At 45.6% G+C, this 15,825-nt stretch overlaps 1 protein-coding gene across 2 annotated transcripts; it reads right to left on the reverse strand.

The window, feature by feature from the left end:
* Positions 1-9,361: 9,361 nt before the first annotated feature.
* On the reverse strand, positions 9,362-11,746 carry LOC119307360. Of its 2 annotated transcripts, XM_037583437.1 has the most exons (3): positions 10,762-11,746; positions 10,050-10,259; positions 9,362-9,913 (listed from the first exon to the last, which is right to left on the reverse strand). In XM_037583437.1, the coding sequence occupies exons 1-3, from the start codon at positions 11,674-11,676 to the stop codon at positions 9,608-9,610; spliced, it is 1,431 nt and encodes a 476-aa protein (XP_037439334.1). In that variant the 5' UTR covers positions 11,677-11,746; the 3' UTR covers positions 9,362-9,607. The 2 variants fall into 2 exon arrangements, with proteins under 2 accessions (XP_037439334.1, XP_037439335.1); XM_037583438.1 differs by lacking the exon at positions 9,362-9,913 and having other exon boundaries at positions 10,060-10,203.
* Between the last annotated feature and the right edge of the window lie 4,079 nt (positions 11,747-15,825).

Consider the following 15,825-nt stretch of genomic DNA (forward strand, 5'->3'; position numbering starts at 1 on the left):
TTTATTTCTTCATGATTTTTTTCCAAACCTATTAACATGAGATCAAGTTTTGAAACTATCGACAACAACAAAAACAGTTCATGATTTGGACGCACTGTGCAAGAGATAATTCGATTCGAAAAATATACATCTACAAAAAACTCGCACATTAAACAAGTGACGCACATGCAGTGTGCTACTTGTCAACACTAGAGAAAGGTAGTGTGACTTTTGAAAGGGTATCCATTAATTAGTGGTCTGAAGAAAATTGAGCTCTCCATTCTTTTTAGTGCGAGTTCCTGAAACAGCGCGCGTGTGGCCGCTCGAATGGGCTGGCCCAACATGTGTTGTCTGCATATTCAACTGTTCGTTCTTTATTAAGTTCCTTGACCTGGCTAGCTCGGTCCTCTAGATCATAAATTTGGAAAAGAAATCATAAATTTGAAAAAGTCATGAATTAAAAAATCATGAATTTGACGGAAAAAATGAATTAAAAAAAGTACACGGAATTGTAAAGGTTCATGGATTTTAAAAGTTCACAAATTTTAAAAAAATTGTGTATTTTAGAAAAAGTTTGCAGATTTGAAAAGATATTCGTTGATTTCAAAAAAATCATGAATAACAAAAAGGTCCGAAAATTGAAAAAATATTTGTTAATTTGGAAAATGTTCACAAATTTGAAAGGGTTCACTGATTTGAAATTATTCATGATATTATAAGTTGTTCGCAAATTTGAAAAAACATCCATTTTTAAAAAAGTAACTAACAAAAATTCTAATTGTTCATGATTTTGGAATAAAAGGAAGGTACAAAATATTAAAATGAAAAAACATAGAAAATGAAAAGAAAAGAAAAGACAGAAATGATGGGAAGCTTCTAGAAGCTTCTCAAAACCGGCCAGAAAGCTACACATGAAACATAAGTGGTTCACGCTTATGGGCCAACCCAGTTGATCGGGGTGTGTGCGTTGCGTATGATTACCCAGGTAATCGGCGTCGCAAGCGCAGAACAGAAAATGCCTAGGAAATTTCTCCTTACGTGATTACTTTTTTTAGACAATCACACGAAGATTTTATGCCGTCACAATATTTACAAGGATGAAAAGAAGATAACGGGTTGGCCTAACCAGACATGCCCGCTAACCCTCAAATATAAAGTATGCTTCGCTAGGTTGTGAGCAATGAAATTCTAGTTCCTAAATTCGTGAACAAAATCACACAAAGTATTAGTAGTGTTCTACAATTTCATGTATAATTGCGTCGTAGCTGGACGCGCTGCGTTTTTTGATGTCTTTCACCACCACTTTGTTGTCTGAAGCGACGTGTATTCTTCTATAATTTAGATCCTCGACTAGTGCGAGAGTTTCCCTGATAGCAAGTGCCTCGAGTGTTGCAAGGTTCGTAATCCCCGTGAAGACAATCGCCAAAGCACCCATATAAACTCCATTGTGATCTTGACTCACTGCGGCCACTGTACCAACTCATAAATTCTTTGCGACGGCTGTGTCTATGTTAAACTTGGCCAATCACGCCGGCGGGGCAATCCACTCCTTTGGTCTGAATGGTGTATCACCAGTTGTGTTGGGTGCTCTTAGCTTCTGTAATTGTTGTAGCTCCAGGAGGAATCTCTGTTACCTAAAAATTACGTAAGGTTCCGTTTCCCCCCTTACGTCGACCCACACCTTCGTCGATCCCCCTCCCCTCACGAGCGCTAGTTTCCCGATTTTTCTTTCATCTCTACTACCTAAAAATTACGTAAGGTTCCGTTTCCCCCCTTACGTCGACCCACACCTTCGTCGATCCCCCTCCCCTCACGAGCGCTGGTTTCCCAATTTTTCTTTCAAAAAAAACGAAATAACGAGCGCATGTCAGCCCAGTTATCTGCCCCGTCGTGGCCCAATCTTTCCCCCACGCCCTAGCGGCTAGCGCTACCCTCGCGGCTAGCGCTACCCTCGCCCGCCGCCAGCACCTGAGACATCGCCCACCTCCTCCCTCCTTCCCTACCCCTGCGCGATCTGATGCAAAGGAGGACGACCGTCCTACGATCCAGCCAAGGTCACCCAAAATCTCGATGGGATGAATCTGATCTCAGCCTTGTCCCAGCCGCCGCCTATTCTACATACGCGGAGGTGAAGATGCCCACCTTCTCACCCTCCTTCCCATACCCTCGCATGTCATACAACGCCAACGAGGACTACTTCCTTTGATCCAGCCGCGGTTGCATCAGGACGAATCCGCCCGGCCTCGTCCCAGCAGCCGCCGGTAGAGGCTATTTTCCACAGGCCAAGGTGAGCATCCATGTACTATGGTTCGAATTTAAGCTGGTCCCATGAGCACTTTCTTCCTGTCCTTGCAATCTTCGTTGATTCGGAAAGATGGGGGCTGTTTGTTTAGCTAATTAAATCCGCCATTGATCATGCTAATTCTGGTTATATTCAGTTATATTGGAAACAACATGAACATGCTGCTCCTTTTTTTCAATCAGAATACTTATGTGCGGAGAGCTCGGGCATCGGTGCCTGTGTCGAAGCAGAGCTCGGCCGTCGGCGGCTGCATGGCCGGCTGATATGCGATTGGTCAGAGGGTGAGCTTCACGTCCCTGTGTGCGTACACTTAGGTAACACACAATCTTGACCATGCAAGAGCAAGTTCACAGGTGATAAACTATATTTGTGATTTATGTGTTTACTTTCTACCACAATCGGTGAAACGTCTACAAGTTCTCAAGGCACTGTTTGGTGTTTACAATACACAGACAAAAGAACAAGAGTATACAAGGCAAAACTCCTTGGGAACAAATGAGATATTGTAAGTGTTCTTTTTTCGTTCTCAAATTTTCAACAAAGAGGAAAGGTTGTGTTATAGACGAAGTCAGAATATTGCTAAGCTAATTCTTTTTGTAAGCTATGGAGAGAAAAACATGAAGCTGATGAGTTGTATGAAGATGGAAGGAAGCCAAGGGGATATACTGTGTTCAACTGTGACCTTGCAGAGTGCATGTTTCATGCAAATATGTGATAAACTAAATTATGTATCTTCTTTGCCCTTGAATTGGATAATTACCGTGGTTTCATCTTTTGACTCAGATATGCACAACAAGTTGAATAATGTTTTTTTTATCATAATCTGTCCACTGAAAATGCATAAGAAAGTAAATATGAAGGACTATTTTATTAGTCCTTTGGTTGTAACACTAAACTAGGTTTTGTCGGTCCTTGAGTGAAAATATAGTTCATGGTGCAACAAGGTGCCCTGGATTAAAGTTGCATTTTGGTGATCATATTATTTTGTTCTGCGTAGCAATGCATGTGCATTTAACTATATACAATCTACATATGTCTATTTCAACTATTACAAGTATTGCACATGTTTTATACTCTAACAATAGGAGGGTAAAGAGCGCTTGGTTGATTTATATTTGAAAACATGACTTAAATGTACACTCATGCATACAGGATTGTTGTTCTCCCGTTGCAACGCACGGGCAATTACCTAGTGATACAATAAAAAGGTGAGTCAAAACTGGACGTTGGAAGATATCCTCATAGATAGCTCTTCTCCTAGCCCGGTCACTCGTGCGTATCTGGTATCCCGAAAAAGAAAAAGAATCATTATTGATATGAGTAGTCTATAATTCCTATTCAGTCAGGATGTCACAATCTACTTCTTGATATCACCAAGTTTCATCAGCACCACCATTTCGGTAATCTACATTTTTACTGTTGAGGGCCCGGGCCTTGTCGTCAATAAGCTTCAAGAAAGGAATTTTAAACAACACGGGATGCTTTGCCTCCAGTGCCAACACATATAGCCCAAGGTACATGTACGAATTGTATTTCTCTTGGAAGAGGTTCTCCAAATTACTCTTAGGAAGGCCATTAAACCCATTAAGCTACATATGAAGGGCGGCCAACCAGCTATGCCACGTGGCGCAAGCTGGTTGGCCGCGGTGATAAATCTTTTGATTTTTTAGATGAAGGTGTGGATTATTTTTTTAAATGTATTTTTTCTTTTTAGATAGAGGTGAAGACCTCTGGTATTTTTTAAATGCAGGGTTATGCAAAGTGGCACTCGTTGGTATGCTGTGGTGGTAATTTTTTTCTTTTCTTTTTTACTCTTTTTAGATAAAGGTGAGGATTTTTTTCTGACATGTTCTTTTAGAGGGGACAGGGACTATGTTTTTTTTAAATGAAAACGTGCGCACAGCTTTTTCTCAAGCGGCGGCACAGGGTGGCGTCCCAACCACTAGTGTTCGGCAATCAATTGACCGTCGCATCCTCTTTAGGGGTGACAAGCTTCCTCTTGATAAGTTTTGATCAAGAAAAGAATCGTGAACCAAGAAAGTAGTGGCACCATCTCTTCAAGGATTCAAAAATAGCTAAAGCTTCTCCTTATCACAAGTTGACATAGCTGCATTTCTGGGTCCAAGGATTTTACTGAAATAAGCAACTGGTATGCCTTGTTGCATTAGGACGAAACCAATACCTTGATCTGATGCATCTGCTTAAAAAGTAAATGATGGGGTCAAATCAGGCAAAGCCATACCAGGAGCAGTGACCAGACAATTCTTCAATGTCGTGAAGGCCTCAATTTGAGCATCTAACCACTAGAATGAATCGTTTTTTAGATAGTCATGAAGTGGCCTACAATGATTGCAATTTACTCTTCTGGTAGGGCTTGCCTCCACATTCTCCTTTGAAAGAGTGATAGTTTGAGCTCCACCTCATAGGCCTCGGACTAGATATTATTATGGACCTAGGGACAAGGTCTGAGACTCGGAATTTGACTCCAAAAGACATTGAGACCCACGATACCGAGTCCAAGGCCAAGGAGGTAAAGCCTAAGCCAGCGCCCGTTTTAAAAGAGAATGTGGCCAAGAAGCCCTAGTAGAAGAGGAAGGCTTTACATTCTGAACTCGCCAAGCTAATTGAGTCCAAGAGGAAGGCCTTGTCGCATTAGTTGAAGACGATGTAGCCAGCTGAGGTTGAGAAACATGGTCTGCCAAAGAGTAATTTGGAGAAACTCTTCAAAAGGAAGTACGATCCTTACTTATACCTTGGGCAGGAGATGTTTGCTTTGGAGGCAAATCATCATATCATGTTCATGGTTTTATTTCTTGAAACTTGTTGATAATGAGGCTCATCAACACTAAATTCAGAAGAAAGTGCTGATGCGACATGGTGATATTAAGGAGATGGCCAATACGCTGGTCAAATTGCTTAAGTGAAGTCATGATAGGAAAGTAGACTAATATTTTGTTATTAACCTCTATCTGGTTAAGATCTAGTAAGTGACTTGATTATATATAAAATCACCATGTACAATGAACCACTATCTAGATATTTGTTTCAATGAAGATGCCAAAATTATGTCATGATATTTTGGGGTCATATACCGGATTGTAATTGTTCTACAACAAACGAATGTACTTGATATGGTTAAGCACAATAGAATTGGTGGCAAAATAGACTCAGTGTAGAATATTATAATTAGTGGCAAAATATTTTGGGGTTATATACCAGATTGGACTTGTTCTACAACATGGCACCCGCGTCCATTGGTGGCAAAATAGAATGGCAGTAGCATAATAAACTCAGTGTAGGGTGGATTTTGATTTGTTGCCACGCCACATTGGACGGGTTAACACCGGCTGCAGCAAGCAGTCGAAGTGCAGTAGCGACTGTACTTCATAGTCAAGTGCATCTTTTGTTGTTTACATCCACCTAGGACGTGTTTGGTTACATTGCCAATCGAGCCTGGCCCGGCGAGCCTGGCTGTAGTGAGCCGGTTTGAGGGGATGCAGGCAAAAAAAAACTCAGATGCACATAGTTTGGTTGCCTGCATGTACCTAGTTGCATAAGAGAACCATTTTTGACCCGACATTTGGTTGCCCGCATTGCATTAGGCGCACATATGACATGGTGTTTGGTTGCAATCTGCATAAGGTGTTGTTACCATTTCTAACTAGTGGTGACTTTATCACACACTATCTGAACATGTAGTGCCAGCTAGTTAAACAAACGACAGTTCATCCTAACTACCATGAAATGTCAATTCAAATTATTAAGAGCCATTGGCTAAATAGGGGATAGTTCATCGGTGTTGCTGCTACCAGATCTTCCTCTTCCTCTTCCTCTTCTTTTGCTTCTGCTGCTACTGCTTCTTTTTCCTCTTCTTCAAATCCTGCACTGACCTATGTTAAGCCACATTGCCTCTGCCCACTCCAACCTTTTGTTTTTCCAAGCGTCATTGTCAAATACCTCCACACCATGGCCGGGGCTAACAACATCGTCAGGCTCGACCTCTTCCGCCTCAAGCACGTGTTCATCAAAGCCCCACTGAAGGATCCAGTTATGCAGAATGCAACAAGCAAGAATAAGCTTAACCTGAGTGGAGTATGGGTGGAATGGCTTCTGATCTAGGATCTTAATCCTATTCCTCAGAGCTCCAAATGCCCTCTCAACAGTTACTCTAAGGCTGGAGTGTCTGAGATTAAACAGCTCCTGTGCAGTCCTAGGATAGTTCCTACCAGAGAACTCGTTGAGATGGTACCTGGTTTTCCTGAAGGGTGGAAGAATACCCGGCTGACATGCATAGCCAGCATCTCCAAGGTAGAACTTGCCGTCGGGGATGTTCATCCCATCAGGTCGACTCATGCTGTCACTGAGAATGTTAGCATCATGCGCTGACCCCTCCTAGCCAGCCAGCATATATGTGAACTTCAGATTAAAGTCAACAGCAACAAGCACATTCTGGGTTGTGTAGTGCTTCCTCCCATGTATGCTGCAGACTGTGACCTAGGAACTCTGGCAGTGACATGAGTACCATCTATTGCCCCAATGCAATCCTAAAAATGGCATCACAAGCCTGTATTAGTGCTCAACTTGAACAATACAATCATATCAAGCCATGAAAAGTGTATATCAAGCCATGAAAAGCCTTGAAGTATGGATACCATCTTGGGCTTCCGCGAATCTTGTGTGGAGTCTGGTCAGATGGTCTCCTAATCATCTCTCCTCGTCACCTACTTGAAGTACCTAGAGATGGTCTCCATTGATCTCCTGAACGAGTTGTGAATGACCCTGAACCTCTGGTTATGGCCAACAACATGGAGAAACATGGCCACTTGCTCTTCCACACTATTGTTGACGTTATCTTGTAGCAGCCCCCTGCTCCTGAAGGTCTCGACAAGCCTGGCAAATGGTGTTCTTTTCATTCGAAGCATCCACAGAGCCTCGACGTCATTGCGGTTGTAGATTAGTTCAGATTTTGGATACTCTCCTGTTATCGGATAAACAATGGACCATAGCGGATCAAAGGTCTCCTAGCACGACGAACAGCTCTCTTGTGCATGAACATGACCCATGCCTGAATCACACTAATCAGTGTTGTTGCCTGAATTATCAGCCTCATCCGTGCGTCCATAACCTAGTCGACATTGACGGTTCATTCGGTGGGAAATCAATCCTACACCTAGCCTAACGGCCTAACCACCGACCTAACAAAGGGGGGAGGGGGTGCTGCTTACCGGTATCGGAGACGAGGACGCCTTAGGGGGGGCCATGGCACAGACAAGGTCGACCAGACGGTGGCCAATAATAAGGGGAGCACCAGGTCCGCCGCAAACGCCGCAGCCTCTTCCGCCGCCGCCTCTAGCGCAGATCTCAAATCACAGCCGCCGCCGGTGGTGAGGCAGTAGGGAAGAAAGGAGGGTAGTGGCTTTGGGTGGGCGAATGAAGGGGGGGTGAGGCTAGATTTGGCGCCGGGACGGCGCGCCAGATTTCCATCTCCCGCCATCCCCCCTGCCCTCGCCTCGCACGCGCCCGTGCGACCTCGCGCCGCACTCAGCCTGGCTCGCGAGAAACTGCCGATCCGAGCGTTTCCAGCGAGCCAGGCTATGGGCTGCTTTGAGAAGCGTGTGATGCAGGCCCAACAGTGAAATCAGACAACCAAACAGGCCTCTTCCTTCCCATGCGGGCCTGGTTGGACTGGATGCGGGCAACCAAACACGCCCCTAAAGATTGTGGGTGCTACTTGCTACTGGTAGTCCCGCAACTATACCCAGAAGCAAAAAAAAATTGGTTACTACTATTGGTTTTAGTTGTTGAGCTCTATAATTAATTGTCTATAATATTATTCTCATTTTCAGGAGTATTGTTGATGTTATGCATATTTTCAAGATATTTTTCACGTTTATATCAAATAATATCAGGGCAGCTCTAAACATTTTCATGATTGTATTGTAGATTGACAAATAATCGTAATAACATATGCACTGTTGTGGGGAATAGATTTTCAAACATGTACCGCACTTTACAATCTTCAAACTCTTTAAGAATTATAATTTGAAGTTTTGTACATCCAAACAGGAATTGGAATTGGTTATTCTCTTTGACTCCATCCCCCACTACCATGAACATGCAAACAACAACATTTCCACTGAAGACCATTCCCATTTCCACCCAGTTTTGGGATTGGACCCCATTTCAATTTCTTGGCTCGAATATCTACATCAAAACAGAGCCTCGTTAGTGTTATTCCAAATACTATCGACCAGTGACCTTGTACAGCCAAGAATCATGAACTGCAGCGGGAATCCCAGCTCAGGACTCTGTTACTCCACGACTTGCACTAGGGCGGCCATTGGAAAGCTGAATTTCTGAACAAGAATATATTTTGTTGCAATTAGAATAATAAACACTCCATTTCTTTCTGGGCAGGCAGGTCTGATAACATGGTGGGAGCCGAAGGAGATGGCCAGATCTTTGCTCCCTCTTGATCTTCTTCAGCGATAGATTAGTCTTGGAAGTGGTCGAGCTACAGCACCCCTCCCCCAATGAACATAATCGATCTTATTGTAAAATCAATGTCTTACTTCATAGATTCGAGAGAATGCTCCTACGCGGGGTTGATTGACGTGTCTTTTTTAATGCTCCTTTGATAAAGGTAAAGCAGTGGCCCAAGAACCCTCTACATCTAAGCCCAAGCCCAAACAAAACTAGACCCAAGAATGCTGGAATGAGAATCCTGACCATGAATACTTTTCTCTTCTGACCTATGTATGCCTGGATTCCTGTCAGCTGGAGCAGCGCCAAAATCTCCCTTGGTCTTCACCAAACTATACCTCTGCACCTCAGGAAAAAAAAAACTATACCTCTACTACTACCTAATGTGAAACATATACTCCCTCTGTAAAGAAATACTCCCTCTGTAAAGAAATATAAGAGCATTTAGATCAGTAAAGTAGTGATCGAAATGCTCTTATATGTCTTTACAGAGGGAGTATAAGAGTGTTTAGATCACTAAAGTAGATCCTACTTTAGTGATCTAAACACTCTTATATTTCTTTACAGAGGGAAAACTAGTCAATAGGGGCGTAGATATCCAATTCAACCAAAGGAACATGCAGGTTCAGCATAGAGCTAAAAGGGTGGGAAATTTAAAACCAAGCATGTTAATCCACATCAACACATTTCAATCAAGCGGGCAGAACAGTAAACATGTTAATTGAACTGTTCTGAATCTTCAGCAAAACATGAAGGCTAGGCTAAGTAACACACACTAGGCATCAAGTTCGACAACATAGCTTGAAGATACCATCTCTGATTACACACAGAAGCATTGGACCATCATGGGTACAGAACCTCCTCCCCACCGCTGCAATAAACACGGCATTTCACAGATGGGTTTTCCCTCAAAATTCTGTAGGTTTTCTTGCATCCTCTGCTGGTTGGTAAATTCTCAGGGTGCAATGTCATGGTCATTGTTTTCATCAGAGGCGCGGATCTGAACAAAAGTTTCAAGAAAGCAATTTCACCGCCAGTTCCTTCTGAACCTTCTATTTCAACTTCTTCAAGAGCTGCCAGGGAGATAGTTTGACTTCTCCAATTTTGGGGTTGATCACAAGGACAATTTGGTGGGCACACTCCCGTGCACTGAAATAGAAGTGAAGTACTGTTGATTCTTCGTAACCATGCAATTAACTTGTGCGGTTATCTCATTAATCTAGCACTGTAGCTAAACAGATTTCTTCATAAATGTATATATCAGGTAGCTGAAGTGAAGAATTACCATGAATTTGTTTATGTCCACCTTAAGCTTCTGTATAAAGGTGCAGATCCCAAGTAGATTCGACACCACTGGCCCAAAAGCATGCCCCCGTCTTATCAGATGTAGCTGAAGAACAGAAAAGTTGGGAAGTGATGCTATCTCTTCACTGAAGTTCCTGTCCGCGAATGGTGCATAAGCCTCAGCATAATCCTCCAAATCCATAAGCATGGACTGAAGGAAATAGAAAAAAAAACATAGTATAAGAACAACGATTGCATCTGGTGCACAAGCCCGCAAATGTATAAGCATGTAGTGAAGAAAATTAGGGGGGAAATCACAGTACAAGAACAACAATGTGGCAACATACCACAAAAGTTTAATCAACAAATTGCTAACTGGAGCATGCATGCAGGCAAGGTCTCTCATATGAAGGTCAATGAAGGACGGGCATGACTAGACAGAATAGTTGGTGAGCATCAAGGTCCAAATTAGTTTCCTATTGGCAGCCACAATATTGACGAAATAGCAATGTTGGTGGCCTTTGCTCAATTTATTTTACCTTGGAAATATAAATATGGATTAAGTTTTGTCTGATGCATGATTCCTCTTTCGATTTGAAGCCTACATGGTTTCATCAGATAACATATTTTTATCATGCACCAATTGACACATTCTAACATGAATATACTACAAATTTGGAGCAGAGAAAAATAGAGCAGAACAGATGACGCACCGGACCAGCATCTATGGTTAATCGTAAGGTGTTGACGCTCTCCTTGTTCCATAGGCTCAGGTGGAGCATGCGCCAGCCGTCATCCCCGACATTTTGGAAGGGGCACGCGAAGTCCCACCAGAGATTCTCCACCATCGGCGCGGAGAAGGACACGCTGAACTGCGAGTACATGCTGATCGATAGCTTCAACTGCTTAAGCGCAGGCGCCAGGATGTCGATGCCGTCCAACCAACAGTTGTCGCTCACGACAAGCTCCTCAATCGTCGTTGAGTGGACTTTGATCTTACAGAGACGCCCGCCATTGCCCACCTCCAATACGCGCAGGCGAGGGCAGCGCTGGATAAGTTTATCCATGTCGAAGCCGCAGCCAGCGATGGACAGCCTCTCCAACACAGGGAACTCAAGTCCATGGGCCGGCGGTGATAGACACAGGTTTTGCACTTCCAGCTTGATGGAGGTGGCTCGGTGGAAAACAGGAACCTCGATGGGAGCCTCCGTACAGTTCCCGCAAGCAGTGAAGACCAGAGCCGTGGGCGCCAGCCGCGCAGCCGTGCGGAGCAGCGCCGAGACGCGGGCAGGGTCAATCTCGTCCCTGTGTTCCTCGGGTATGTCAATCTCGAGGAGGGAGATGGCGGGGCGGGCGACCTGGCCGAGGGCGGCTTCGAGAGCATCCGGCGCGATCTCGCGGAAGGAGAGCTCGGTAAGGTACCTCCAGAGGCCGCGCCACGGGCGGGCGACGGCGCTGGTGAGGGCGGCGGTGCGAGCGCAGCGGAGACGAACGAGTACCTGGAGGAGCAGGTCGTCGGGGAGAGCACTGATCCGGTCCGCTCTGACGCCTTCTGAGCGGAAGCGCCGGCGCCGGCTGGACACGGACGACGACGGAGGGTTGAGGCGGTCGCCCGACGGCAACTCCATCGCGCCACTCCGCCACTTCGAGTGCGGCGGCCGGAAATGGACGACAGAGAGGAATTGGGGGAGCTCTGGAACTGGGGGGCTGTTCGGTTGGGCTTGGGCCGATTGAAGTGAGAGTCGAACAACAAGGCCAACTGTGGCAGGCCGGCCCGTTAGCATGCGTGTCTGGCCCGTGCCGGGCCGGCCCGGCACGGCCCATTTTTTTTATTTCTTATAGGCTAATAGGCAGTCCAATAGGCTAATACTAGGTGGGTTGACGGCTAAACGTGTTGATGGGCCGGCCTATTTAATATTAGTGTCGTGCCTGGGCCTGGTAGGGCAACACTCGTGTCGGCCCGGCACAACCCGTGTAGTTCGCGTGCCTAGCCGGGTCGTGTCATGTCAGGCCCGTATAACCCAGGGCGGGTCATGCCGGGCCGGGCTAGCCAATCTGGCTAGGTATGGATGAGAGCATATCTACCCTTCCATCCCTAAAAAAAACTCTGCCTTTCCATATTTTTTCATTCCAAGTCACAATGTACTACTCCCTCCCTCCGTTTCTAAATATTTGTCTTTCTAGAGATTTCAACAAGTGTCTACGTACGAAGCAAAATGAGTGAATCTACACTATAAAATATGTCTACATACATCCGTATGTTGTAACCATTTAAAATCTCTAAAAAGACAAATATTTAGGAACAGATGGAGTAGCTTGTTGAGAGTTGGTCAATAATGAGTCCAAATTATGTGATGTTCTTTATTTTTGCTTTGTGTCTACGTATTAGGATTTGCCGGGTTTTATCTTGTCCATGCACTGCCTTTTGCGGTTTTCTTCGGGATGTTGTTTTTTAAGTGTTTGGAGGATTAAGGAAAGAACACCCAAAAAGATGATGAAATCATGTCATTTAATGTGATAAATAATGACCATGAAAGAATCAAGCATATAGTAGAAGAAGGGAGTGGGGGAAGCAACCAGAGCGCTCGACGGAGCACTGTGCTGCCGCTACCGCTTGGTCACCTACTCCACTCCTCGCGATCGGACCATGGATCAGATGCCCAGAGACTTCAGAAACTCTTCCAGAATAGAGAACTCTAGCCTCTGGAGGTGAAATTGGCAAGGAGGATATCGCTATCACCATAACCTCATGCAAGGGGACGTCGGCATCAATCATCTTCATCATCATCTTCACCGCCACCCATCTCCATCTCGTTGTGTACTGACCCTCTTGTTGATCCCTACGTGTATCACCCGTTTGTTCCATCGATGTTTACCACCTCAGTTGTTAGGGATATGGATGAACCTTGGTCTGTATAAAAGCTGAAACGATAATAAAGATATGCAATTCTTTGTTGAATGTTTGGTTTAATAGCATTCGTAAATATTATGAAAGGGCCCCACTAAGCATTTCTCCCGGAAGGCCACGAAGCATATTACTGTTGTTGTAAAGGTTAGGATGTTGAGGTAATTCGAGGTGACAGTAAAATCTTATCTACCTCACATTTGCAATTGATAGGGAATAACGGGGAGCCCTTAGCGAGGCCGCTTCTACAGGGAATCCCTTAATTCTCGTACTGAGAATCAAAGCAGGAAAACTACAGCATTGGCGTGTGTGATACAAAGTCTACCTAGAGTAGAACGTATATTGCATCCGGTTCCACCCAATCACAGATATCAAGAGTGACTCAAGTATCCAGTTTAGAACTATGTAAAGGCACATGTTACGTTATAGATACATACACTACTAGAATCAGCTTCTATGCCGTCAGCCAGCAAACGGCAAAACGTCCGGCTGAACGAGCGTCGACAAAGGGCACTTTGTCGTCTGCTGGCGGACGGCAAAGGTCATGGCTCTTTGCCGTCTGCCAGCAGATGGCAAAGAGGCCTCTTTTCCATCTGTTGGCAGACAGAAAAGACTGCAGGCTCTTTGCCATCTGTTGGCAGACGGCAAAGACTGCTGGCAGATGGCAAAGAGACCAAATAGGCATTAATTCTGTTTCTTTTTATATCCATTCATTTTCATAGAAATCACACACACACACGCACGCACGACATGCACACGCGCGCGCGCACGCACGCACACACACACACACACACACACACACACATATATATATATGTGTGTGTGTGTGTGTGTGTGTGTATGTGTGTGTGTGTGTTGGAAATATGCCCTAGAGGCAATAATAAAATGGTTATTATTATATTTCCTTGTTCATGATAATTGTCTGTTATTCATGCTATAGTTGTGTTATCCGAAAATCATAATACACGTGTGAATACATAGACCACAACATGTCCCTAGTGTGCCTCTAGTTGACTAGCTCGTTGATCAATAGATAGTCATGGTTTCCTGACTATGGACATTGGATGTCATTGATAACGGGATCACATCATTAGGAGAATGATGTGATGGAAAAGACCCAATCCTAAGCATAGCTCAAAGATCGTGTAGTTCGTCTTGCTAGAGTTTTTCCAATGTCAAGTATCTTTTCCTTAGACCATGAGATTGTGTAACTCCCGGATACCGTAGGAGTGCTTTGGGTGTACCAAACGTCACAACATAACTGGGTGACTATAAAGGTATACTACGGGTATCCACGAAAGTGTCTGTTGGGTTGACACGGATCGAGACTGGGATTTGTCACTCCCTATGACAGAGAGGTATCTCTGGGACCACTCGGTAATGCATCATCATAATGAGCTCAAAGTGACGAAGTGTTTGGTCACGGGATCATGCATTACGGTACGAGTAAAGTGACTTGCCGGTAACGAGATTAAACGAGGTATTGGGATACCGACAATCGAATCTCAAGCAAGTAACGTACCGATTGACAAAGGGAATTGTATATGGGGTTGCTTGAATCCTCGACATCGTGGTTCATCCGATGAGATCATCGAGGAGCATGTGGGAGCCAACATGGGTATCCAGATCCCGCTGTTGGTTATTAACCGGAGAGTCGTCTCGGTCATGTCTGCGTGTCTCCCAAACCCGTAGGGTCTACACACTTAAGGTTCGGTGAGGCTGGGGTTGTAGAGATATTAGTATGCAGTAACTCGAAAGTTGTTCGGAGTCCCGGATGAGAACCCGGATGTCACGAGGAGTTCCGTAATGGTCTGGAGGTGAAGAATTATATATAGGAAGTCAGGTTCCGGTCATCGGGAAAGTTTCGGGGGTCACCGGTATTGTACCGGGACCACCGGAAGGGTCCCGGGGGGTCCACCGGGTGGGGCCACCTATCCCGGAGGGCCCCATGGGCTGAAGTGGGAGGGGAACCAGCCCTGGTGGGCTGGTGCGCCCCCCCTTGGGCCCCCTGCGCCTAGGGTTGGAAACCCTAGGGGTGGGGGCGCCTCCACCTGGCTTGGGGGGCAAGTTTCCCCCCTGGCCGCCGCCCCCCTTGAGATTGGATCTCCTAGGGCCGGTGCCCCCCTTAGGGGGCCTATATAAAGAGGGGGGAGGGAGGGAAGCCGCACCCATGCTCTTGGCGCCTCCCTCTCCCTCTGCAACACCTCTCCCTCTCATAGAGCTTGGCGAAGCCCTGCCGAAATCGCCGCTGCATCCACCACCACGCCGTCGTGCTGCTGGATCTCCATCAACCTCTCCTTCCCCCTTGCTGGATCAAGAAGGAGGAGATGTCTTCCCCAACCGTACGTGTGTTGAACACGGAGATGTTGTCCGTTCATGTTGGAGAACGTTGCAGAAAACAAAAAATTTCCTACTCGTTTCACCAAGATCATCTAGGAGTTCATCTAGCAACGAGTGATTAGATGCATCTACATACCTTTGTAGATAGCGAGTGAAAGCGTTCAAAAGAACGGTGATGATGTAGTCGTACTCGACGTGATCCAAATCACCGATGACCAGCGTCGAACGGACGGCACCTCCGCGTTCAACACACGTACGGAACAGCCACGTCTCCTCCTTCTTGATCCAGCAAGGGAGGGAGGAGAGGTTGAGGGAGATGGCACCAGCAGCAGCACGACGGCGTGGTGTTGATGGAGCTGCAGTACTCCGGTAGAGCTTCGCTAAGCACTATGGAGGTGGAGGAGGTGTTGGGGAGGGAGAAGGAGGCAACCAAAGGCCAAGGCGTTCAGGTATGAAGTCCCTCCTCTCCCCCACTATATATAGGAGGGCCAAGGGGGGGTGGCCGGCCCTAGGAGATCCAATCTCCTAGGGG

Source organism: Triticum dicoccoides, chromosome 5B (genome assembly GCF_002162155.2).
Source record: "Triticum dicoccoides isolate Atlit2015 ecotype Zavitan chromosome 5B, WEW_v2.0, whole genome shotgun sequence".
NCBI classification, from domain to species: Eukaryota; Viridiplantae; Streptophyta; class Magnoliopsida; order Poales; family Poaceae; genus Triticum; species Triticum dicoccoides.

What these genes read in the sequence shown, in the direction of transcription:
- LOC119307360 (XM_037583437.1), bottom strand. Translation starts at nt 11,676, where the DNA reads ATGGAGTTGCCGTCGGGCGACCGCCTCAACCCTCCGTCGTCGTCCGTG. An exon ending in TAACCATAGATGCTGGTCCG is followed by an intron (nt 10,260 to 10,761) that starts GTGCGTCATCTG and finishes TATTTCCTTCAG; the next exon opens with TCCATGCTTATGGATTTGGA. An exon ending in TGGACATAAACAAATTCATG is followed by an intron (nt 9,914 to 10,049) that starts GTAATTCTTCAC and finishes CTTCTATTTCAG; the next exon opens with TGCACGGGAGTGTGCCCACC.